The 27,346-nt window shown below is 38.0% G+C and overlaps 1 protein-coding gene across 3 annotated transcripts in view; it reads left to right on the top strand.

The window, feature by feature from the left end:
- Positions 1-27,346, top strand: part of vav2 (vav 2 guanine nucleotide exchange factor) — a 200,156-nt gene that overhangs the window by 145,315 nt on the left and 27,495 nt on the right. For all 3 annotated transcript variants that reach the window (XM_082141917.1, XM_082141916.1, XM_082141915.1), the window contains exons 4-8: positions 4,206-4,274; positions 15,269-15,374; positions 18,109-18,207; positions 19,607-19,675; positions 20,033-20,133. In XM_082141917.1, coding sequence (XP_081998043.1) covers positions 4,206-4,274; positions 15,269-15,374; positions 18,109-18,207; positions 19,607-19,675; positions 20,033-20,133 — 444 coding nt within the window. The remainder of the gene's footprint in view (positions 1-4,205; positions 4,275-15,268; positions 15,375-18,108; positions 18,208-19,606; positions 19,676-20,032; positions 20,134-27,346) is intronic.

The following is a 27,346-nucleotide window of genomic DNA, read 5'->3' as shown; positions in this document are numbered from 1 at the left end:
AAGACTCCTAATTGGTCCTATGTGAATATTTGATGTCTACAAATTAATCACACCACAGTAGGGCATTGTGCCATGATCTCTATTTAGCATAGCACTTGCACTAGTCAAAAGTTGGACACACACATTACTGCATTTGTTTCCTTTTATGAAATGAAATATATTTTTTATCTGTTTGCTTTGCGATTGGTCACAAATACAGCATTTAACGGTTAGAATCTGACTCTAGAACAGCAGAACTAAGGGTGTGTATTTATTTATAAGTGAATATGAAATGATCCATTAGTAAATCCATGCAGAATATTATTTAAGTTAGATGTAATTTGCAAACAGTTTAGATGAGCAAACAGTGGTATTTTTTCAAACCCATAGAAACAGTAACTAGAAAACCTGTAAACCTTTACCTTTGCTTTGACAGGAGATGCAGGAAGCAGTCTTTAATTCACGTGATTAATTAGCATGACATTTGTGAGCAGGTTTAACCTTCTTTTATTATAAACACGTCTGAAGCAGATGAGGAGGAAGGCCCTTTGAACCAAGATGTTTAATTAGCGATTCATTTGATGAAGCCTTGTAAGCAGGCTAATTATTTTGCTATCTGCAATTATTTCATCATGCGATACAGCATCTTTGTGTTATGAGTTCAGAATGGTTAGTCTCTCGCCACAAAGCCTTGTTTTAATAAAATACATCTGAGCAAAACATTTATACTTTCACCTCAAATACGTAATGCATTCATTTGGAGGTTGTTTTCTTGCCAACAATGAATGTGAGGCATTATAATGAGGAGAAAATGTATGTTTTAGCTGCCATCTACAATTGAGCTTGTCATGGTGACATTTTTTTAATCTTTTTACCTTTGATTGCAAGTGTTTTAGAGTCGTTAGTGGAAACCCCCGCAGTCAAGCACTCCATTCATGTCTATTTTTATATGTACGAATTGTATGTGCGTCGATTTGACATATACAGTACACTGCCATTTGGTCTGTATCCGTCTATGGACTGACTGGTAGCAGCTTTAATGTTAAAGCTAATGGTGGTGTGCTCTGTTAGCTGTCAGAGAGCATCTCTCTCTCTCTCTCTCTCTCTCTCTCTCTCTTTCTCTCTCTCTCTCTCTCTCTCTCTCTCTCTCTCTCTCTCTCTCTCTCTCTCTCTCTCTCTCTCTCTCTCTCTCTCTCTCTCTATCAGAAAGGATAGCATCCTCAAGTGTCATGTTGTTGGGAGGTGTGAGGTGAGGAGCTGGTCACATTGTCAAAGTGTATGTGTGTTTGTTAGCTTGCTATTGTGTGGGTGAGGATGTCCGATGTCAGTATTGGTTAAGAAGGGGGCCTCTTTGTGCATCTGACCCCAAGAAAAAAAAAAGTGACAGTTTGCTAGATCATGCTAAATCCCTCTAGTAATATGACTCGAGGTCAGAGTCTTTCCTACCCTTAGCTCTATATTTCTCTCCCTCTCTCTCTCTCTCTGTCTATCAGAAAGGATAGCATCCTCAAGTGTCATGTTGTTGGGAGGTGTAAGGTGAGGAGTTGGTCACATTGTCAGAGTGTATGTGTGTTTGTTAGCCTGCTATTGTGTGGGTGAGGATGTCCGATGTCAGTATTGGTTAAGAAGAGGGGATCTTTGTGCATCTGACCCCAAGAAAAAAAAGCCCACAAAATTAGATCATGTTAAATCCCTCTAGTAATATGACTCAAGGTCGGAGTCTTTCCTACCCCCTATAGCTCTATATTTCTCTCCCTCTCTCTCTCTCTCTCTCTCTCTCTCTCTCTCTCCTTTTCTCTCTCCATCACTATTCTTTGACATCTCCGTAGAGACAGTAATACAGTGTAGTTATGATTGAAGAGATGGCCTTCTGTCAACATGAGATTGAACTTTATTTGAAAAATGTGAAAAATTTTCTGAAGAAAATGTCAATGCTCTATGCCTGTGCATAACTAAATGCGAACAGCACCGCCATCTTGGAACTAGGGATGTACACGAATATTCGAATTTTCGAATATTCGAATATTCGATCTGTAATTATTATTCGAAAAATAAAATACTATTCGAATTTTAATGATTAATAATTTAATAATTAAATGTAATAATTAAATGCACTGGGTGGCGCTGTGGAGCATCTTTAACAAGTGGATTGTATTTGATCACATAATTTTGTCGTCTGATATCTGTAGCAAAATGATTTTGAGACATATGCCTCCTTTAAGTTTCGTTGAGGGAGACAGGTTTAAGAACAGAAAACGCAAAGTGCTGTTAGTAATAGTAACTTCACTTTGCACATTGTGTCTCTGCAACATCTGTCAGTGCAGGGCGTTTTCTCACTCGAGCATATGGATATTATTGTTTTTCTCAACATGAACGTGAAACAATATAAACGTGATAATGCTGACTCTAGTGCATGTACGATATTTGTGCAATCTGATTTGTTAGCACATATTACTAGTCTTGTGGTGAACAATTAATCCGTAAAGGTTAATACACAGAAAAAAATTGTTTGCCATGGTAATCTTTAATCAAAATCTTTAAAGTTACTTCCGGTCTGGAATGGCATTCCTTTTCTGATGACGTCAGTTTGACGGTTTGGGTTGAAAACGCCTAACCACTCCCCTCAAACCGCTACCCCGGATTTCCACCAACTGCGGAACGGCTGCGGATCGGCTCCGCTGCGTGTCTACTCCGTGCTCCGCCGTCCTTCAATACCCACCAGGTCCAGATTTGTTGTGGAACGGCGGCCATGACTGCCAGCTGAAGTCATGAGGACCACGAGATCTCGCAAATTCACGTATGATCGCGCGATATAAGTGCTGAATTGCTGCGGAGCTCTCCGGCATCCGGCAAAAATAGAAGCTCTACGTATCTGCTCCGGAGCCGTTCCGCAGTCAGTGAAAATACACACATTGACTTTAATGGAAACCTATTGACTAGGAGGAGCACTAAAGTAAAACCCTGCCCTCTTTCAATGTTCCGTTTCACTTGGAAATACGTCACAACACTGGAGAAAAGTAGTTTGCAACATCCGGTTCACAGGGACTTTAAATGCTTTTGTTCTTTATATTTTTGGTTTACACATTTTGTTTAATGTTTTCAACTAAAAGAAAACCTTAAGATATATAGTAAGCTTGTTGTGTATATTGCATAATGTAAGCTTGTTAAGAAATGATGACAAAAACAAAACAAAAACCTTAAAATAAAAAAAATAAAAAAACGTGTTTCTCGCTAAACAACATTTAAATTAACGGATATTCTAATACATTTTTTTTTTTTTAAATGCCCATCCCTACTTCGAACAGTCAACGAGGAGACCTTGGTGAATGGAAGTGTATGTTGCAGCGATTCTGCTGTGGGTTTGTTTGGATCTTCTTCTTTTTTCTTGACAGCAAAAACAGGCAAACTATTTGACCATGTTGTGTCTAAAATGTAAGTTGCTTAACTAAATATCCCGTCCTTGCCTGCTAATCACATCTGTGGTGATATATGGCCTTAACACACTGTTGCTTGTGTGATATTTTATATAATTGTATATAATATAGGACTCTTTCCAAACATGATGTGAAGAGCTCCATAAGCCATGATGTTTTGTGTTGCATGGAAAGAGTGCATAATTCAAAGGTGAGAATCACATCTATTAAATGTTGTGACTTTGAGGCGTACCCTATACACGCTAAAGCGAAAGTGACACGGCTTGCCTCAAATTCACTTTATTTTCCATGCCTCATGTTTTTTGCATGCCACATAACACCTTTTGCCCCACATAATGTGCAAGATTAAGTGATTTGATGAGATCTCTAGAGGAAGTGGCATGCCATTAATCGAATAATTGATCAGTTCTCCATTTGCAGCTTTCTAATTGGCTGGTGAATGTTCGTGAGCCCTGGATTTAAAACCCCCAGCGGGTCAGCTCTCTGAGGAGTCTGACACGCCGTTATTGAGAAAGGGGCTGAAGTGTTTGCATTTAGGTGTTCCTGTCAAACTGCAAAAGCCTGTGTCATTCAGTCCTGCCATGGCCTTTTCACTGTTCCAACCGTATTCTGTCAGAAATCAGATAAGTGCCTTTGAAACATCTGTCATATTGTTACAAATGTCAATCATGGAGGAGGTGTTCATGAATAAACCCACCTGTTGAATTATGGATGTTGAGGAGTGAATCATGATATTCTTTCTTTCTCTGTGCAGTGGCTAATGCTCTCCTCTCTCTCTCTCCCCCTCCCCAGGCCCTTTCCATCAGAGGACACTGCGCTGAATGAAGATGATGTTTACCGGAGCTTGGAGGAGTTGGCAGAGTAAGTGTTTTAAATCATAGAAAAAGAGTATAATGGCAATTAGCATAAACAAGGTGGGCTTTAACCCAAAAGTTGTGTGTGAAAAGTCCAGGCTCTACATAATAATCCTCCCATTTTTACTGTTCATGTTATATTTTCAGATCAGTGGCTTAAAGTTCCTTTGCATTATTCCGAGCTAAATTTACTCTCATGAGGTTGTCACATTGTACGTGATATTGGTGATTGGTGATCAGCATTAACCAAACGAATTTGTTTGGGAATGCTAGATAAGGATTGCGATAATATTTTAGTGATTTCTGGGATGTACATTGCATTGTACATTTGTATTAGGGCTGCACAATATATCAAAAAATTATCGTTATCACGATAATAGTATATGCGATATCCGTATCGCAGAGAGGTGCGATAAATTGCATTTATTTTATGTGCCAAGCATTTGTGTGATGCGTGCATGCATAGGTTGTTTATCCAAATTCGACCAATCAAATGGGGCCTTACTATCTTTATACCCGCCTCCCCAGTAGGTGCTATTATGCTATTGGCTAGATTGGGCCCAAAGGGGAACCTAGTGGCTTAGGGCAGAGAGTGGAAAATAAAAACTAATGGTGGGAGTAGAGAAAAGCGAGTTAAATGACAACAGCGAAGAACCTGTGCCTAAAAAGAACTGTACGTCTGAAATGTAAAATCCAACCGTCTCCATTGACTTTGCATCGCGAGAGGCTGCCTCCTTGTCATTTATGACTTATAACAAAAAACAAAACAATGTCTAAAAGCTGCTATGTGACAAGGTGTACAGCAAACAAGCTAAATAGCCCAGAAATAAATTTTTATAAGCTGTCGACCCCAAAAAACGGTTGTTTCAGGACATAAAAGTGGATCAATTGAGACAGAGCGCAACTAGTTCTCGAACTACTCTGATAACTACGCCCACTGGAACGCGACATGATATTGATATATGAACGTGAAATACCCTGATATCTACAACTATTTGATCGAATCACCAGGTAACAGCATCATTTCACCTACAATCAAAACACTCACTGTTACTAAAATAATGGGACAAGTTAGCTATTTAGAAAGCGATATTAGCTGTAGCTTGTACAGCTTCGCTGTAGCTTGGGCCAATTGGTAGCCTATTCGTCCAAAAGCTTCCTATGTCAGATAAATGCTATTATTTTGAACGATGGTTTGTTGTAAAAAGAAAAGAAGTGTATGACATTAAAAGTATTTTGTCAGGATCCCACAATTTACCCATTCTTCCTGCTGATCCTTCACGTCTTATTGCCTGTATCCACTTTTGTCTCCTTAAAGGCTGGCTTTTATGGTTCGGAAGCTTATAAAAAAAAAAATGTTTTAGCTTGTTTGCTGTACACCTTGTCACACAGCAGCTTTTAGGCATTTTTCTGTCTTTTGTTATAAGTCATAAATGACAAGGAGGCAGCCTCTCGCAATGCAAAGTCAATGGAGACGGTTGGATTGTTTCCCCCCCCGGTGGGCGTGGTCTTCAGATTATGAAAACAATCCAACCGTCTCCAGCGTGCCTGGAAAAATGTGCTTCCATTTTGAGAAATTCGCGCCTGCATTTGAAATAACAAATTTGCACGCGCAAAAAACGCGATATGTGAACATAAGGGACGGTGTCACTAAGTCGTGCCGAAAAATTTTGGAAGATCAGAAGAATATCTATTAGCCTACCTGTTGATTTTAGTATGATCATTACAATCATTAAGTAATAAAAAATAGCATTTCTCTAGGGAAATGTTATATCGCAAGAAATATCGTTATCGCAATACTCAACAACATCGCATATCGCATATTTTCCCAGTATCGTGCAGCCCTAATTTGTATGTACTAATCCTTGGAAATAAATTTTTAAATAATATTTATATATAATAAAATTTGATTTAACAATTATATTTTATAGTGTGCAAATGTGATCAGTAAGGCAAAATGTCCTGACTATTTATGAAGAGGTACTTTAAAAAGTCCTTGAATTATGGAAAGACAATATTTATGAAATTAGTGTTTATTTTTTTCCATATGATATATAGAGTCATTTCACATGGCTATGAGCATGATATTTCTCATATACTGTATTTCCAAGTGTGTGATACAGCTTTCATTGGGGAAAAATCAGTTTGAATGAGCAAAGCATATCTTTGTCATAGTATTCTTTCAATGGTTAAGGGTATTTACTATGACTGGGAAAGCTCTGGTCAATGGATTTTGTAAGAATCATTTAAGAAGTTTATGCCCTCTTTTTATTTGCTCTTCTATGCATTTAAAGTTCTAGGGCTTTGTTAAAGGGACATTGTGTAGGAATTTCTCCCATCTAGTGGTGAAATTGTATTTTGCATTCAAACGAATAATGCTCTCCAGCGCCTCACTTTTTCAAATGCGCGTTGCATCTACGGTAGCCGTTATGTACCTAAAAGCTATGACAGGATGTCTTATAATAGCACTTCGAGTTTTTCTTCGGGTGAACATGTTTGTTATTTAAAACAAACTGAAACTTGAAACAACGAAAAAAAGAATGTTACAGTATGAACTACTGACTGTCAAAAACATTAACTATGGTAATTAGTAGTAATGCCTTCTTTACTCGTTATATTTTTTGAAGTATGTGCATTGTTAGATATCATCATCATCAGAGCCTTCTCTAACCTTACTTTACTCAATAGCTGCTATTCATCAAAGAGCCTGTTTAACTTTTAACTATAAATGTTCGACTGTCTATATAATAAAGTACACAACCAAGCAATGAAAAAAAAGCTTGTAATTAAGACTGTAACATTGACTTACCTGTCGAGAAGAAAGCAGGCAACTTCAGGGTCTCTTTTGAAAGCTTTCTCCTGCATTAGCTATCCTGACAGTAACCCTTGTTTTTGTAATCTCCGGTCACGTTTCCTTTTACGATCTATTTTGGACTTTTTCGACGACGAGGACTCCTTATCCTGTGACTCATATGTATGTATGAATGAACGGTGTATAAATAACCGTGCAGTGCAGCCTTTTAAACTTGCCGCGGCAGTGACAAGCGCCTCTCACTGCTCTGCTCCTCCGCTTCTGCTGGCTTCAGTCACGTGACGCTGGCTCTGAACGAAACGCGTTGTGGAAACGCGTTGGCCTAGTACTTTTTGTCCCTCTCTGCTATTATAGTTTTTCAAGATGGCGGAATTACATGGAAGCCTCCGTGGACTTACCCGTCCCATGTATATAAAGATAATAAATTCTTCGTTTACGAGGATTAGTCTGAACATTGGCATAGGTATTTGTACACCATTGAGGGCATATTTATGAATAAAAATATAGATTTTAGATAATAAAATACCTAAAAAGCTACACATTGTCCCTTTAATGATCCCATACTTAAAGTTTCCACTGTCATTTTAAACTTTGGATGTGCTGCACATTTGTACCATTTTGTTATATTATGATTTTATTAGATTTTTTACTTATCTATAGTATTTACCTTGTTTATAATTTAAAAGATAATAAAGATAGAAGTGAGATCTCTGATTGTAGTCCTTGATAACCAAAAAAGTAGTTACGAACCCTGGTCCTGAGATCTTGTGCGCCTACTTGAGGAAGACTGCTTTGTGTTTCATTGGAAGTTAGGTTATTAAGCCACATTCAAGACAAAGTCGAAGGTCGCAATACTCAAGTTTAAATTGAAGGTCATTCAAGTAGCATTCCAGTCATGCTACTTGAAATTCTCTGACCTCAGCTGGACAATACCCAATGGACCATAGCTTTAGTCATTCCCATCTTGAAAATTGTCAAATGAAGAAGTCAGTTGTTCTCAGGCTGTCTTAAAGTCGGATGTTCTAGTGCTCTGTTACAGAGGTTATTTTCAACTGGGAAATGAGAAAATTCCAAGTTCTGATTTTTATGGAATGCAGCATTAATTAGTAGCATTTAAATGTGATTGGAATGGAATGTTGTTTTATTTATCTATTTATTCATTTAGTCACATCTACAGTGTCCTTAGTGTCTGGCTGGTGCAGTCACTCTCGCACAAATAGCCAGGCGTTAAACACTCTTCTGGATACCATGCTCGGAGCATGGCAGGCTGGCAGTGTGGGCGTTAAGAAGAGTGAGGGAGAATGAGTGAGGGGGTTGTGTGGTGACAGGCCTGATTCTTGGCTGATTAATTGTGAATAATTAGGTAGCAGGGTGGATAGGTGTCATTCATCTGCAGAGGACGGCGTGACACAAATTGTGCTGATTTGTCACCAAGATAATGTTATCTAGCTGGGTGACATAGATGAGGTATTATTAATAATTACAAAAATGACCTGACAGTCAAAAGTAACAGTTCAGTTCAGTAATTCTGTTTTCAAAACATCAAGGCATAAAAAAAAACATTATCAACAAATGTAAGAATTCCATCAACGTGCTCAAAACTCTCTCACACTATCCCCGGGGCATTGGGCCATCTTTACTGTTGAGTCCTGGTCTATGTGAGGCCATATGTGGGCGTTTGACATTTACACTGTCTACGGCCTCTTGCACTGATCCATATCGACTTAAGACGCTTCCTGACATGGCCTCAAGTGATTGCTGACCTCTTTCAAAGTTCTTGATATCCCTCTGCCATCTGACCCCTCTTTACATGCAGATTCATGTTGAAACACATCTCAGTGCCAAATCTAATAGAGGTTAAACCCACAGCCAGAGCACAAGCAATCGCTGCGCTGCCAGTGATGGAACAGTGAATATGAGCAAATTAATGAAACTACCCATCCATGCGGACCCATGACCTTTTACAGCCATAAATATGGTTCAATTCCAGCACAACACTGCTGTCTGATTAATGGAAAGGTCCCTGATATGATGCGCCGGGACACAGTTTAACAAGCACTTTCATCAGGCTGCTCGGAGCTCTCTTAATTGGACTGTGATATCATTGTCTGCTTTAATGGAAATATGCATGAAAGGGTTTTCTGCAGTGCTACTGAACCTATGGAAGTCATGTTGCTTCAATAGGTTTATTCATATAAGCCCTGTGTCTGTTTCTATTAGATTGGAGATGTTTCTCAACATTGTGCCATATGTGGGACCAAAGAGAGTGGGAATGAGAAGACTGCTGATTGTCCTCAATAATATTGTCGTGTTTTTCAGCTATTGAAGTAAAGAGTGCGGTTCATTCGAAGAGATAAAAGGCAGAAAATGCTAATCAGGGTACTTTTGTGAAAGGTTAATGATGTTGAAGAAGCTCTTTAGTCAGGTTTACTCTTGAATGTGAGATGACTGAGACACTCCTCTTCCAAAGAGCTTTAAAAAAAGAGGCAGCATTCACTCATACTGCTTACGGCCAGCAGTTTAACTGAAACTGTGAGGAATGTAAGTACAGTCAGGGTAGGGGTGTGCGATATTGACACAATTGTATCTTGATATTTTCTGGGATTTTATCGATAACGATAATTAGACTATATTTTGCTGAGTGTGCTGGTTCCTTGGTAGATTTAGGACTGCCATGGACAGCTGACTCCCAAAGCTTTTGATATTCTTCATATTCTGTTCTGGTGGTCAGTTCGTAGCAGTGACAGAATTTATCTTTTGCAATAAGCTTAAAGTGATTTTTACCTTTTATGGGCATTTTACCTTTATAAAGCCATTTTTTCTAAACTAATTAAATGTATGCATCACCTTTTGTGTCAAAATTCTTACATTTAATCAATAAATTAAATAGGAATAATAGACACAATAGGGCTGTTACCAATCAAATTAAATCAGTATTAACTAAATGTATCTTTGCAATGCAGAGGAAACAGAGAAGCTGCATTTGAAGTGACATTTAGGCCTTGTTTACACTGCAGGTCTTGATGTCCAATTCTGATTTGTTGCCTATATCCGATTTTTTTCGACCGTCCGTTTACAAGTTATTTCAATTGTAACCCATATCCGATTCATGCGTTTACACTTGCCATACTATCTGAAACATCGCGCATGCTTAAAGGGGGTTCTTGCACAGATGGATGAATGTGAAATATGCTTGATGCTAAATTTGCGATATAGCCTATGCGAAGTTCTCCAAACATCACCATGATTTTGAGGCGGAGGAGGACGAAAAGTGCCATAATTGTAGCCTGCGCATATGCTTCAGTTATTGTGTGCGAGAGAGATCTCAGGACTGGTGGGAGCAGATTGTGAAATTTAAACACAACGCTTTGTTGTTTTCTGCGAGTTGCACATGATGGGCCAATGTGTTTCTGAAATGATGTAACAGTGATTCAGAAGGGGAGCTCCATCATAAACTATTGCGTTTATTTTACACACACCTCTGTAATTTGACATGTTAACGGGTCCTGGGCGAGCGACTGTGGTCTTGAGCACTGTGTATTCAGGTATGCACTGATCCGAACTGACTACTGTTGGTAATTGAGTGGTATAAATATGGCAGGATTGTTAATTTTGGGTTATTATAATCTCTGAGTTCACATCCAATCCAGCCATACTGGATTTCTCAGCATCATTGTCACTTTCCACTATATTTCATGTGTTCATCCAAAAACTGGCAAAGCATGAAATTGTTCAATTTTAGCAAGCAGGCCGTCTCTTTCTCCATCAAATAGCAATCAAATGTTTGGATGTACATCATGTCAGCAATGATTTACTTTATCCTAACTGGTTGCATTCTCACCTGAGGCATTGTGGGTAGTGGAGCCTCAGGCCAAAGCACTCTCTAAGTCTTCAAGAGGGACAAACTACTGCCATTGGCACCTGTCTCTCCTGGCACGTCAGATTGAACTCTGCAGCCAGCAACCTATTCAGTCAAGATGATGGACGGGTTTGGAAATTTAACTAACATTCAGTAGAATCCTCAAATAATGTGCAGAACATCTCAACCAAGTAGTTTGCTGCTCCAAGAATTTCCATCAACATGCCACATTACTGTTTATTTAGCCTTCACAAGCCATTCTATAGGTAGCATATGACAAAGATTTCATTCAAATTAACGTTTCTTTACACTGAAAAAATGGCTTTTTGATTTTGCTGAAGTGGTGACAAAATTCATTTATCTTCATTTAATTTGACCTTAGTCAATGTTTTTTATTTATTTCAGCTCAATTATATTAAGTAGATTCAAAATATTAAAGTCTGTGCTTTTGGGTGAATGGAAAAGACCTGTTAGTGTTTGACAATCATTTATTTCGTACATCTAAAAGACTTTCTGCACCTATCGCAGTGCAAGTAGGTAGTTTCTTGATACTACACTAGAATTAGCACAGCTATTGCTCATTGAGTGAAGCAACATACAGTATATTATAGTCCTAACATATGCAGCCACCCACAACCTAACCATAAGTTCTACTCTTCAGCACTGTGGTAACCACAAACATTTCAACATAACTGAAACTATTTTAAATGCCATAACTGAACATTAAACATTAACAGGTCTTTCCCACCACTCAAAAATACATAAAATAACACTTAATTTTAACATTTACTCTTCTGATCCAGCTCTATGCAACGCATGCTGAGAACTAGCAATCCTCTTCCCAGTTTCAGTTAATGCAACTAAAATGATTCATGTAGTCCCAGCCAGAGGGCGCATTAGACTTACGTCATTTTGACGGACAGGGTCATAAAAATTCTGTCATAATCTATTATTACCCATCATTTTATTTTTCATATTTTAATGATAATAAGCCATTTAATAGGCTAAATGAAATAAACATGAATGAACATCATAAAATGTTGAAAGAGACAGTCCAACTTACCCAAATCCAGCTTGTAGCTGTTTTAACAGCCAACATGTAATTCGGAAATTAATTTCATTTGCTATTATTAAACTGATATATCACTATTATGAGTAAACCACTATGCCTGTTGTCTTCAGAAAGGCTTTAGGTCACATCTTCTCATAGATATGCAAAATGTTGTCTGCCTTTTCTTGCCATGACATGCCATGAGTCCATATGTTCTGCCAGTGTTATCAATGTTCCCCCTTATCTTCCCTCGTATTACTTCATCCCGAATTTCTGTGATCAGTTCTAGTATGACAGTGTGCGTTGAAGTTAACTTTTATTGACATACTGTTATGAGTTTGGGATGGATCCTTTGTTCTGCTCTAAACATAGTTTTCCCTTTCTGGGTTTGTGGTTGGCTAAGTGAAGTAAATGATAAAGAATGCTGTAACACAAGTGAATTTTTGAGTGGCCATGATGGCTCAGACAGCATGAAACCACAAAATATTTCACAACCTAAATGGAGAATCTTTCCACATTTACGATATACAGATTGTCAATTTACACCATATTGAATCAAACCAGATTTTTTCATTGGCACTCATACTGTAGATGTATTTGTATAATGCCCACTCACCCGGACCACAAGTTGGATCAGCCTTAATAACATTAGTTTGACAGCAAAGCTGGTCTTTTGATTTTTGTATTCTTGTATAAAGCAGCATTTTGTGCTCACACTGATTTAACATAATGACACTTAATGGGGTCATGTCTTTGCATACAAAAGTGGACATCCTATTTTTGCCATCCAGATTTAAGCCACAGTGAGTAGAAAAACCTGCTCCTTTTGACACATTCTGCCGCCATTTATTCTACCCGCTACACACAGAACCTCACAATCCTTTGTACAGATCACTGCACCTCACATAGTGCAGTTAATGCTTGTCCTCAGGGATTGGAGGTCACACGATAGATGCCATTAGAAATCTTTTTGCCTCAGTTCCTTTGCAGTTTGGGACCCGTGTGCTTCAGAGGAGTAATGTTTTTTTCCCTCAGTCTACATTGCTCTGTCAGACAGCAGCTCTGCTACTGGGGAAAGTCAACTCAGCTAATGAGGGAGGGCAGCAAGCCACCCGTCCTTCAGGGTGAACTGTACAACCTCAATTAATACTTCAAACAATCCCTTCTCCATGTGGACACAGTGCTGAATGTTAGATTGATGCCAGCACCTTTCTTTTATTAGCTTGTCCATTCCTACCTACTGTTCAAACATACGCATGCATGTCATGTTTTGTCATTTTGAAAAAGGAATGACATTCAAATCATGTTCAAAAAGGTAATTATTTTGAATTCAGCAATTTCACAGTTCTCTCATGGGGTTTTCAAAGTGAGAGTAGTCTTATCCACATACTGCTCCTGCTGTAAAACACTGTTTTAATGAAAGACAGTTCAATAAACTTTGTCTATTTGACCATTTCATCCTTTTTTTTTTACTGGTCCTTTGAAGGAGGTATTTATTGACAGGACATGCATTTATCCTATGAACCTTCTAGTGGCTTTACATGAATTACAGTATTTTTACTACTTTAATTTAATTTTGTGTGCGTGTGTGTATATATGTGTATGTGTGTGTATATAAAGAAAAAAAATACTGTGTACAAAATATATATATATATATATATATATATATATACACACACACACATACATACATTTATTTCACATATATATATACATTTCACATATATATATTTCACACACACACACACACACATATATATATATATATATATATATATATATATATATATATATATATATATATATATATATATATATATATATAAATAAAACAGAGCAACAAAAAACATAGATTGTGTGTTTTTTTCCTCTTATTTAGCAGCCACAGGTGCAAACCAAAGAATGTCAGTCTCTCAGATAAATAAAATACATAAAAATTATACTCTTAAGTATTATTTGTTCTGAAAGTCAGATGAGTGACTGAAGGTGATGAAGTTCTTTATAAAACTGTGCAGCTGTTCTGGATGTGCAGGTATAGAAGGTCACGCTGATGGATTAACACCCAGCAGCTCTTGCCAGACTAACAATCCTACAATCCTCCTACAATTGGCAACTCACTCTGGCTGGCTTCAGTCTTTTTTTTTTTTTTTTATGATTCAGTGAAACTGCTTTGTTTATAAACTTACATGGTGATAGCTTAGATATGTATGTATTCTAGCGCATGTTGTAGCTGTGCATTGAGCTGTGCATTTTGAGGTAACCCTACTGAAAACCCCCACTTAAACCAGTCTGGTATGCTGGTCTTGGCTGATTAAGATGGTGGTTTTATGATAGTTTTAGCTAGTTTAAAAGAGTCTCCCATCCTTGCCAAGTAGGTTTTTAGGTGGGCAGCCAGTTAATATCAGGATTGAGGAATGCATTTGTATTTCATTTCTCCATGAGCTGATGAGGCAGTCAGCTAATCTCCTGGGTAGGTGTTTGATTCAAGCCGCATTAGGTTTTCACGCTTGTTTTAGCCTGCAATTGGACACATCAGCAGAAGTGAGGAAGGTACTTGTTGCTGTCTGGTTGCAAAGCAGTCTGGTGTGTATGTTTGAGAGAGTGAGTTCTTCTCTTAGGGAGGAATGGATGACTGATTTGATTGTTGGTGTGAGAGCACAGCTGAGACCAGGACTCCTTCTGTGATGTCAGCCTGCTTTATTTTGGCCATTCCCTTTTTTCCCCCTGAGAGAACGATGGCAGAGTGTGCAGTGATGGATGGCATCTCTGCAGTCTCAGGGCTTTTTCGATGTCTGATAAACACATACACAAGCTAATCAGGGTTGCAAACTATATGTTATGACACTGACTATCTCCCAAATATGTCATAGTTCTGTCTCAAACACTTTGTTGTGTAACCACCATGAGCGATGTGATAAAACATTTTTTTTTTTTTTAATTCAGGATTCTTTGATAAATAGAAAGTTCAAAAGAACCACATTTAAAAATTTAAAAATTAAAATATAAAAATCTTGTGTAAGATTACAAATATCTTTACTCTCACTTTTGATCAATTTAATGCATCCTTGCTAAATAAGTGTTAATTATTTTTATTTTTTTATCTTACTGACCCCAACCTTTTGAACAGTAGTGTACCTCCAGACAGAAAATTACTCTCAGAACAATAAATTGACAAAACTCAGAAAATGCCTTGGTGTTCAAATGCTTGTCAAATCTGTTTTATTTTTTTTAAATGTATTTTAACCCAGTTCTTCCTTTTGTGCCCTTTTTTTTGCACAGTGAGCACGATGTTGGAGAGGACGACATATATGACTGCGTTCCCTGCGAGGATGATGGGGACGACATCTACGAGGACATCATCAAGGTGGAGGTTAGACAGCCCATGGTGAGTGAGACACCATACGGACGACCCTCATTGGTGCGTGTGCGAGAGAGGATATAGATGGATTGTTTCCTGTCAATTCCCATGGCTGTGCGCGTGTTCATTTGCTCTGCTTACATTTGCTGCTTTGCCTCCTTAATGCTGCAGATCAGATACATGCAGGTAAGTACGCTGTACCGCACATGATTCTCTTACGATCCTTCAGTGCTCCTCTTTCCTTTCCTTTAAATGTGTGACGGCGCAATCCATTGAGCTTTCTACGCATATATGAAGAAACTGTTGAGCAGGCCCAGATTCCCTCTCACATTGACAGTTCATTGAAGTTCCAACAATTTTATTTATCAAAGAATAGGTGGCCCAAAAATTAAAATTGTGTCGTCATATATTTACCCTCAAGATGTTTTGAAGAATAATTACACTGCAATTTTCCATACAGTGAAAGCATATGGTGACCAGGGACCAAAAAAGATCTTGATAGCCCCTCAAATCCCATTTTTGCATGCTCATATACTTGCCACATGAAGACAATGATGCCAGACTTTCATATTCTTTTTAATATTTGGGGTATTTTTTGATCCTTTAAGCACACAAAAAAACACACAAAAAACAGGCATTATTTCATGCGAGAAGTTGGGTATCGTTTTAATTTTATCAATTCCGATTCTTATCAAATCCCAGTCTCAATTACAATAAGGTAAAAACAAAAAGAAGCCAATATTTAGGTATCAAACATATTTATTCTGTGTCTTTTTGCTTAATATTATGTTGCAGATGAATACCTGAATACCATTAACAGCAGCCTACAGAACAATATCCTATACTTTTTCTTAACTGTTTACATTCACTTAAGACAAAACTGGCTGTTTACAAGGATATTTTGACATAATTTTGTATTTGTCCGTTCAAGAACAAGACACGAAAAAGAAATTCATGCATTGTGAATACACTACATGAAAGGTGTTTTTGTGCATGCGCTTTGGATGTGTGCACAGCACAGAAAACAGCGTGCAAGTGCCAAATTGAGTTCTCTCCCACATCTTATTGTGCTTGAATGGTTTAAAATCACATTGAAATTCACTCACAGGAATCGATAAGCAGAATCGAAATGTGTTTTATCTTATCAAATCAATGGTTCTTGGAAATTGGAGCCACCAGGGGTTGCTTACCCTGTGGTCTGCATGGTCCTAACAACCCCGTATAGTGATGGAGACACTATACTGTCAAAAAGTACCGTCCTTTGGATGAGACGTTAAACCGAGGTCCTGACTCTCTTTGATCATTAAAAATCCTTCAAAAAAGAGTTAACCCATTGGCCTCTGTCCATCATCATGGCCTCTTAATAAACCCCATATATATATATACTGATTGGCTTCATCCCTCTGTCACCTCTCCACCAATAAGCTGGTGTGTGGTGGGCGTTCATGCACAATATGGCTGATGTCACATCATCCAGGTGGATTCTGCACATTGGTGGTGGTTGAGGAGATTCCACTCTTCCATATGTAAAGTGCTTTAAGTGTCAAGAAAAGAGCAATATAAATGTAACAAATTATTATTAAATTTGGAAACAGTGCTAAAATAAAACTGGTTCTCGATACCCAGTGAGGAGCGTCTTTCTTCCTCTGCTACAAATGAGAAGGAGGGGAGGCTGACTCAGTGTCCATCTGAGTGTGTGCTGTCTCACAGAGTGAGCTAATATTGGGTTATTTTAAACACACGAGGGAGGAAATCTCTTCTGCAGACAGGGAAAACTGCCGGGTCCCACCTTAACAGAGATACACAAACACACATACTCAGACTGAGACTCACAACTCATCAGACAGATGCTACAACAAGGAAACATTTGTCAGTGGGACAAATACAGCAACTTAAATGAGGGTGATAAGAAAAACATGGTGGAAAAAGAGCATCAGAGACCAAGATTCTAAACTGTTTTGTGGCTTTTCGCAAATTATATCTTTTTTATCTTTTAATACAATAGACACTGGAGTTTCACATTAGTCAGTGAAAGTCACAGATATATTTGCCTTTCCCAATACTGACTGCTTTCATTGTTGCTAGGCGGCCCTTTGGAAAGATTGTTCCCTTTTTTTGTCCAACTTGCTCTCTAATGAAACAATTGTTTGTGATCTTGAATTTCTCTGGATGTGGGCAAGTTTGCTTTGGCCTCGTGCACCACCAGGCCCAGATGTTCAAATGTGTGTTGTGATGTTCATTCCAGCTCTGACCTCCGGCTGCTGTGCCTTCCCTGGGCTCCAGTGTTATCACCATTTTCTTAAGCTCGCCAACCTGCTCGCATTACACCAAGAGCCAGTGATTATGCTTAATCAAATGCATCGTGTTCTATTAGATCATTTTCTGTTGTTTTTGTTTTGTGAATTGACCTCATTTAATTCCTCAGTCCTAATCAAAACCACATTTATGACTTTCCTACAGTCTTTTTGTGTGTGTGTGTGTGTGTGTACTTTAGGCTTAGAACTATATGTTGTTTTGAATGAATGAAAGACTAAACTCTTGCTCTTGCTTCCTTGTCAACGTTGCCCTTGAGGTTTTGTTGTGAAATACTCTGTCCACCTTTGTCTTTTACTGTAATGTGCTTTGGCCATCCTGATTGTGACCTGAATTCCATTAAAAATAAAAGTTTGGTACCTTGTGTAGCTGTTTAAAGGTGCTGAGCTGGCATCCTGCAGGACGATACCAACATGGTTTGTGTGTCTTTTTCTTCTTTCCATAACAGAAAATGGGCATGACAGAAGACGATAAGAGAAACTGCTGCATGGTGGAGATTCAGGAGACAGAGGCAAAGTACTACAAGACACTGGAGGACATTGAGAAGGTGAGTGGGAGAGAGTAGCAAGTCTTAGAGCTAGAGAGAGTGGAAATGAAGGCCTGGAACTGGGTCAAGGTCTTGCTATGGTTCTCTGAGGACAGTTAGGTAACTTAAAATAGATGGAGGGAGAGGACAAAAGATGAGACAAAAGCCTTAGTTGACAAATGTACTTCGGTGGCCTGTTGAATTTATACACAGTTTTATTGTGCACAAATCATTAATGCATGTTATTCCAAAGAAAGAAAAATAGGGATACACAGTATATCACAACAGTTATTGGGCTATTATAGAATTAAAAAAAATATTCATTTATCATTATTGGATGTTCAATTGTTCATGCCCATTCCCCCCTTTTTATATTTAGGTTACCTTTGTAAATCATTTGATAACAGTTAAATGTAATCTTTAAAATTTTCAAATTCTGCATTATAATGTTGTGATGCCTAAATTCACATTGAAATAAATTGATTAAATTTTTTATTTTATTTATTTAGACAAAATATTATAGAATTAATAAATAAAAAATATCTGCCATTTCTCAGTTATTGGCCATAATATAATAATTATTTGCTTATCAGTATCATATGGCTAATCGGCCTTTGTAGTCTTTTAAAAGATTAACTTCTAAAAACAACTTTTCTTTTTGGCTGATGTCATGTTGAGACCATGTTGGCAGGGAACATAATGCAAATAGCGGTCTTGGCAATGTTTTAGGCTACAGCGTAAAACTGCTTTTCTTGATGTGTGTCCTCCCTTTGTCCCCTGGGCTCAGGGGTCAGTCACAGGGTAGAAATGCCATGCGCTGACCTCAAAGTGAGAAAACGTGTCTGTTTAGTAAACCAATACTGTAGGCAAAAGATTCAATCTTGCCCTGGGGAGTTATTACATGCATGCATGCTTGTATGTACATATCATACAAACTTGAGTGTATGAAGTTTATTCCTGCCCTTTTTCCAGTTGCGCTGTCACACACAACAGTGACAGTGTGCTTTTTTAACGTGACAGTGTGCTGTTAGTAGAGGTGATGAATCCCTGTCAAAACATGCAGATTTCATATTCCAGACAGAGGCTTTGTTTACTGATTATCATTTGATTCATTTCTTCCTAATTAAGACAAACATGTTAGTATTGCACTGAAATCTCTTTCTGCTTTGCAAATTAAACAAATAGGTTTTTTATGTTTGAAAAGCATTCCCACAGGAACACTAGACATAATATTTGACTTTTGTTTGTCAAAGACAATTACCAAACCACAAGAAGGTGTAAGCAATCTCATTACAAGTGTTTGATTGTATGCTTTGACTTGGAATGAATTTCCATTTCTGAAATTCAATTCAGATTTTTTTTGTTTGTGCCATATGGGATTTTGGCATTTGTGAGATTTTCTTCTATTTTACATTTTTAGAATTATATGATCCCCCTGAAGCAAGTCTTATCGCCACAGGAGATGGAGGCCATATTTGTAAATTTAGAGGTGAGTGATCATTTACTGTACTTTTCATTTTCAGCCTAAAGTCATAAAAAAAAATCATAACAAAGTTTGCCAATAGTGTAAAGTAATTATTTAAAATCTCATATTTTTGTAGTTCACTTGTTGAATTTACTAAATATTTGTTAGGATTTGCTGATAGAACCCAAACGCAGAACAGCCATGGAAGCTCAAAAAGATAAATCAATAAACCAATAGGCCACTCGAACACTGAATTGATTCCTCTTTCATGCAAAAGCTTGTGTCTGACAGCAAGTGAATGATTCTGAGGGGACAAAAGTATGGCACAACAAATAGATTAACAATGCTTTGGTGGATGTTAGCAATTGTTTGTTTACACAGGACATCATCAAGGTCCATTTTGCTCTGCTGAGGGCCATTGACCTGACCATGGTGAGCGGTGGCAACGGCCTGGGAAAGATCTTTCTGGACTACAAGGAGAGGTCAGTACCTTGACAGAGTATGTGGGTTTATCACTGTCAGTTCTGTTATAACATCTCAGCCTTTTGTCAACACCGTAAGCCTCTGTTGAGCTTAAATGACCTCAAGTGAAGGAGGCAAAGTCTTGCTCCGGTCGACCACCCCTAAAAAATCCATCACACCAACAGGGTCTGACCGCAGCAGCCCAGCTATTTTAAAATAAATCCTCATCAGAGCCCAGAGCTCCCAGGGCTTAGAAAGAAAATAGACCTGTCTGCAAGAGTCTGCTGCATTAGAGCTGAACACTTCCTGTTTTGAGTGCTCTTTTTGTCTCTTTTAGCTGCTGTATCAAAAATCAATAACCAGATAATAGAGAATGTTTTAGCTACTTCATCCACAATGGATGACTGATACCCAGGGAATTCATAACACCAAAATCATAACACCATTTATGTATCTACCAAAGATGGAGGATTTAGCCAGCCTTTAAACAGTCTCTTCCTTTTTGCAGTATTATATTGTTTTTGTTTTGTTAAACCCATAAAAATAACTATGGGTTTAAACAACAGGACATTAAAGAAAGATTTTTCCAAACATGAAAATTCTGTCATTTACTCACCCTCATGTCATTCCAAACTTTAAGACTTTCTTTCTCCTGTGGATCAGAAATGAATACATTTTGAAGGATGTTTCATCTGTTTTAGTCCATACATTAAAAGTCAATGGGTTCCAAAACAATATTGAGCCCCACAGACTTTCATTGTATTGTATAACTTTAGGGTGAGTAAATGACTGAATTGTCATGTTTGGGTGAACTCTCCCTTTAATACTGTACTCTGACATACACAGCGGACGGTATTAAAATGCAAATGAGCCACTCATATTCTCTCTGAAGTTTGAATGTGAGCAGCTGTACGTGGTGTACCCCAGGTCATTGGTCTGGGACTGCTGATTCAGCTCAGTAATGTGAAATATCCCTGCAGTTCCCTTTGGTTTGAGAAACACTGAGGCTTGACTAAATGACAGGCCCTGTAACAGTCAGCTTATTCTAGTAATGCTACACTACATTAAACTCTGTGTTATCAGGCATTACTGAGACCCTCCAAATCAGTTCCTGTATAAGAGTTCTGTTCTTGCTGTACTAAGCACAATTGCTTTTTCTTTTTTTTATCCCAACTGGGACCTACTTAATAAAACCAAGTAGGTGTAACACAAAATTATGACCTCACTGCAATTAGAGTGCATGCGTCCTCAGAGATGAGAACTTTGGTTTAGTGTTCTGGTTTATTAAGCAGCCAGATGACCTTGCAGTAAGATCTTTGGAATTAATGTTGCAGGAATTCTTAGGCCATGATCTTTATGGATGCAGCCTTATCAAACACAAGGGTTATACAAACCTTCTTTGTTATACATGCAGATTATGAGGAAGTCAACATTCTAGACGTAATGCAGCAATTTTACATGTGACCCTAGTCAGTTCAGTGGGCACTTATGAAATTTGAGCCTTTCAGAATCACAAAGATTATTTTAGGCTTGCATCAAATGTAATTTAAGTGTGATTTTAGTGTGTAACTATGGTTTAAAATGTATGTTTATTGAAAGTAAAGATAGTAAACTCTAAGCATAAATGGGATTAACACAAAATTAGGAAATCGACCGAAATACTCATCACTAGCAGCTGACTTATTAGTTTAGCATCATGTGGCAGACAGCAAGCTTCCAAAATATCCTTGTATTTGAGCAATAGTTCACCTAAAAATTACAATTCTGTCATCGTTTACTCGTCCTCATGTCATTCAAATCCTGTTTGACACAAAAGAAGATATTGTGAAACTAAATGACCCAAAACATCTTTGGACCCTTCTTCAAAATATATATGTGTTCCACAGGAAAAAAATGTGTCATACAGGTTTAAAATTACATAAGGGTGAGAGAATTTTGAAATTAACTTTTTGGATGAATTATCCCTTTAAGGGCACAAAGTTTCTTTCTATATTTCGTTTTTTTTCTTATAGTCATATATATTAAATATAGAATATATATATTTGTGCTTTTATTGCAATAACTTCATTACATAAAAGTGTTGGTTTTGATTTCATGTCGACTCAAGTTGTTAGTTTGCTCTTTAAAGCAGCCACTTGTTCTAATGCACATTAATGGCTTTGTTCCTTTTTTATCTTCTTCTCTGCTCTAGATATCTAATTTAACCTGCGCTTGAGTGCATCCATAGATATCTTATCTCTTATGTGGGTAAATGACTTCTCCCATTGAGAATTACCATATAGCTTCTTGAGAGAGGAACTGGGACTTTGTTTTGCATCAGATTCATTGAATACAGCAGCTGCGGAGGGCATTTGCATTCTCACAGGGAGAGCCTGATCTCTACATTACTGTGATGTTGGTAATGATAATCACAGGTTCATTTTCATTAATGACAGCATGCTGTTACGGAAACCACGTAACAGTTACGGAAACTTTTTTATTAACTCCCTTTACCTGACATTAATGGGAACAAACCCAGTCAGATTGGGTTTATATGCTATTTACAGTTGTTTAAGTTGGTGACAGGGATTGATCTATTAAAAAAAAAAGCAAGGAAAATAGGGATGGAGGAGACAGCCCTATTGTTTCCATTTGTCAGTTTGCATAGGTAATTGGCCCATTACAAGGCTCTTCCCTGAGCCCAGCGGGCAGCGTCACGCAGAGTCGGCATGACAGCACCGCCTCTCTCGCTCGTACTCTTTTATGTAATTCCGAGCCTGTCATCTCATTGAGCCAGTCTTCCGTGGGTGCTCGCACTAACATGCACTTTGGCACAACATAGCAGCAGTGCGGCCCCATTCTGACACGCATGGCCGTCTCTCTGTGCCTTATCGCTACATTTTCTTACTTTCTTACTTTCTTCACCTGTTTGCATGTCTATGTAGTCCATCACCATCAAATAATCTTCTCATGCTCACTTACTGTGTCAATTTTCTTTGAACTATCTAATTCTCAGACAGTCTCAAAATATGGTCGATACTTTGCAGGAAAAGCCAGTTGAACAGCTTAATTGTAGGATTGTTTTCTCTTTCTAATAAGAAAAAAAGAAAATACATTTGCACAAGAGAGTTGGCAGCTATTATAAAAATCTTCGCAATAAAATCTGACAGAATATATTTACATTTGGTGACATTAAGGCATTAAACAACGCTGAGTATTTTTGGCAAATTATTCATTTCATTAAAGCAGGGCTGCGTCATTCGCCTTTGACATTTTTCATCTGATTGGCATGTTTCTCTTTTTCATTATGGGATGCACGGTCCCTCTCCCTTTCCTCTCAACAATGACAGAAATGGCCAGGGGATTTCGCCGTTGTGCGGCTGCTATCTTCCACACCTCCATCCATTGCTCCAAAAGCCCAGCTGCCTTTAATTAATTTTGTTATCTCCTCTTGTAAGTCCCTGTGACCTTTTGCGGCACTGCGTTCCATAGAATTAAATAATTGAGAAGCTTTTCAGAAGTTATTGACACTGTGAAGGGCATATTAAAGAGCAAAAATACTATCTTGTTTCAAACAAAATTGGCATGCTGCTTTCTAAGACACTGCCTCGAGAGTGCAAGGCAAATCACAGCTTTTAGACCACGGTAGAGGTTGTTAAACTCGGAAGCAAGAATTTTTTTAGAGAGTTATTTCCAAAATAATTTAAGTTATAGTGCTGGAATGTGCTCAGAGTTGCTGAGGAACATTATTAGTTGGTTTGCGTTGAGATTGAGCCACTATTCACTCCATGCAGGCTTTGTTATAGTGAAGGTGAGGGGTCTTCAATGCCTCATGTCAGAGGCTATTACTTCTCTCACCGGCCTGTCACTTCCACTTTGCTTTGCATTTTCCTCGCCAGCCCTGGTCTTTTCCAATGGACAGATGGAAGCTGGAAGGAGAGCGTCTATACCAAATTGTATTTTCTGTGAAATAACATGCATGACATATTTGCCATAATGAGAAAGTCGGTGCAGCGGGCGATAGCACCGGAAGAGAGATGAATTCAAAGAGCATGTGTTTACACAGTGATGGCAAAGGCTTTCACTCTAGGGAATATTCACACTTAAGCAACCCAGGGCTTTTTTCCCCACTCTCTCTCTTTCCATCTCGGTCACATCCCACTCTCACAGTCTGAAGTGCCAAAGGAGGAGGAAACCAGGATGAACTGGAGAAGAGCCTGAATAACCTTGACTGTTTTGCCATTGCAGTTGTCAGGATGTTGCATGTCTAAGCTTTGCTGGCATCACAAAGCCAATAAGACGGTGACAACACAAATTGCAACATTTCTTTTTATTTCAGCACCTTTATCTTACAACTCTGATGCCTTGGGGAAGTGGAGGCCAAGTGTTTAGCACTCCAAGCTGGATCAGTCAACAGAATTATCTTCATAAAGAGCATATTGCACATTGCTTCTGGTTGTTAACATGTTTCACTTCTACTCCAATTGCATTTAAACACATAATTACTGGGTCATTAAAGAGTGATGATGTCCATTGCACACTAATGTATGTCCTGAGTACAACCCTGAATGAAAGAGCATTCTGAAAGAGCATATAGTTTCCTAATCAAATCTGCTCGCTTAATGTGTATGCCACACTTCACAAGATTATTTTTATTGCTTGTAAGAATTTTTTTTTTTTTTTTTATCATTAATGTGATGTTAGTTAATTTAGTACCATTAGATGCTTAGCACAGATGGACAAAGCATGGCCTGTTTGCTTGTATGAAAGGACGTCTATTAGAGTACTCTGAATGGAGATGGTAGGGAAAAAATCACAGCTATCCTTTTTGATATGTAATAGTACCATGATACTATTATATACTATAATAGTAATAGTAGACATGTGGCCTGTTGTATGAAGCTAGCTGAACAAACTCGGAGTTTAGAGTTGACAAATCCAGATAAATCCAACCTGGTTTAGAACCTGTTCAGTGTTCTCACAAAGCTCAGAATAAATGTTCTTTGTCAACTCAGGTTTGATCCAGAGTTTGTGATTAACTCTGAAGCGCGTGCGGCAAACAGTCAATCAAATGGAACATGGAGAGCATCAGTTTGATTCACTTCTCTCAAGAGAGACAGCGCAAAATGTATTGCATCAGATACATCTCACTTTGCTCACAGCTGACTGGTCCAGTTTGGGTTTGTGATCTCTAACCCAGAATAAAACCTGCTCCGGAGCAGGTTAGCTGCGTAGCGCAAGTTACTATAGCAATGAAACCCGCTAAAAACCAATCCACCTTCATGAGCCCGAAAAAAAACAGAGTTTGCTCAAACTAATCTTGAAATTACCTGGGTAGAAACTGACACCGACTTTTGTGCAGTGGTCGAATAATTTTTACTCGTGTGCAAGAATTTTTTTTTGTGATGTGGTTTTAGGTACAGTTTTAACAACAAATATAGACATTACAAAAAATTTGCTTTAGAAAGAAATATTTTATTTGATTACACATTTGGGCGGTTTCCCGGACAGGGTTTAAATTAAGACAGGAGAACGCTTTAATCTAGAACAGTTAATTGTGTCTTAAAGAATGGCTTTCTGAAACACAGATTAAGTACAGATAACTAACACCTGGACTATGGAGTCCTGAACTAAAATAAAAAAAGATTAATTTAAAACCAACTATAAAACATGGAATGAACCAAGAAAAGCTTAAAGGACAAGTTCGGTATTTTACACTTAAAGCCCTGTTTTCAGATCGTTTCTGATGAAATACAACGGTTAAGATTGAAATTTGGACACATGCTGCTGGCCCGAGAATTTTCGGTTTCTGTTGTAGCACCCCCCCACCTCCACAATGGGTTGCATAGGTGCACTGGAACAATCCTTCCTAAAACGCATTAAACTTTCGTTTACAAAGACGTGAAACTCACCGAGTGGTCAGGGGTGTTCACTGATATGCTCACACAAAAATCGCTGCAAAAGATGCTTTCCAACAGGTTTTATCGTAGTTTTTGTCCAACTCCATTGACTTGTATTGGATCTGCTGTGAGGTACGGTATTACTCCGCCGCCGGAAACGGAAATGGGGTTGTTTGTGGGCTGGAGTGTCTATTATTCAAGCTCTCAACGGAAGAATGTACGGGTGTGAGGCGTTTGGAAAAATAGGTCCACAGTTTTACAACGAATGGTAAAACACCTGTTGGAAAGCATCTTTTGCAGCGATTTTTGTGTGAGCATATCAGTGAACACCCCTGACCACACACAAACTCTCCACGTCTCAATGAGAAAGAGGTCTGACGTTAGCCAGGCTACCTTAAAACATGTGTAATGTTACAAAATATTTAGTTTTTAAATAAATGTTGTTCTTTTGAAATTTTTATTCATCAAAGAATCATGAAAAAATTTATCATAGTTTCCAAAATATTAATTAAGCAGCAAACTGTTTTCATATTTCTGAAGGATCATGTGACACTGAAGTAATGATTTAGAAAATTCAGCTTTGACATCACAGGAATAAATTACATTTTGAAATATATATAAATACGATTTTAAATTGTAATACTATTTCACAATATAACAAGTTTTACTGTATTTTTGATCAAACAAATTCAGCTTTGGTGAGCATGAGCTCTTTATAAAAAAATGTTTGTTCCTTTGTGCTTTTGTTTTGTTCCTTTGTGCACTGGCTAAGGAGCATGAGTCAAACTGAAAAAATAAAACCAAAGTTTTTCTGAGGTAATGTGTTATGTAATCTTGTTAAAAATGGATTTCATAAAATTGGCATCGAAAAAAGTATCGTTCAGGAACCGGTATCGAAATCAAGGTATCGGTATCGGTATCAGTATCAGAATTTTTTGAACGATACCCAGCCCTACACATATGCAACATAAATTCATCAACTAACCCTTCAGAAATGTCCTGTTGCTTCTACATGTTGTCACTTCTTCTTGAGTCTCTCCATCATTGTCTGACGGTTTGAACAAAAGGCTAAAAGTTTTTGAAATTCTCAGTGCATGTCTGTGTGAGGTAATCGGAGCTGCTAACACACACACACACACACACACAAGCTCTTGATGCTCCGCCTAACATGCTATATAAAAATATCTGTGGGGTATTTTGAGCTAGAACTTCACATACACACTCTGGGGACATCAGAGACTTATTTTAAATCTTGTGAAAAGGGCATTATACCACCCCTTTAACTTCTTTCCCCAAAAAATTTAAATAAAAATAATAATAAAAAAGGGTCAAACTATTTTGATAGTATTTTATT

The sequence above is a fragment of the Leuciscus leuciscus genome (genome assembly GCF_965113295.1).
Source record: "Leuciscus leuciscus genome assembly, chromosome: 16".
Lineage (NCBI taxonomy): Eukaryota > Metazoa > Chordata > Actinopteri > Cypriniformes > Leuciscidae > Leuciscus > Leuciscus leuciscus.
The sequence above is the reverse complement of the archived record's forward strand: the minus strand, read 5'-3'. Positions and strand labels throughout refer to the sequence as shown.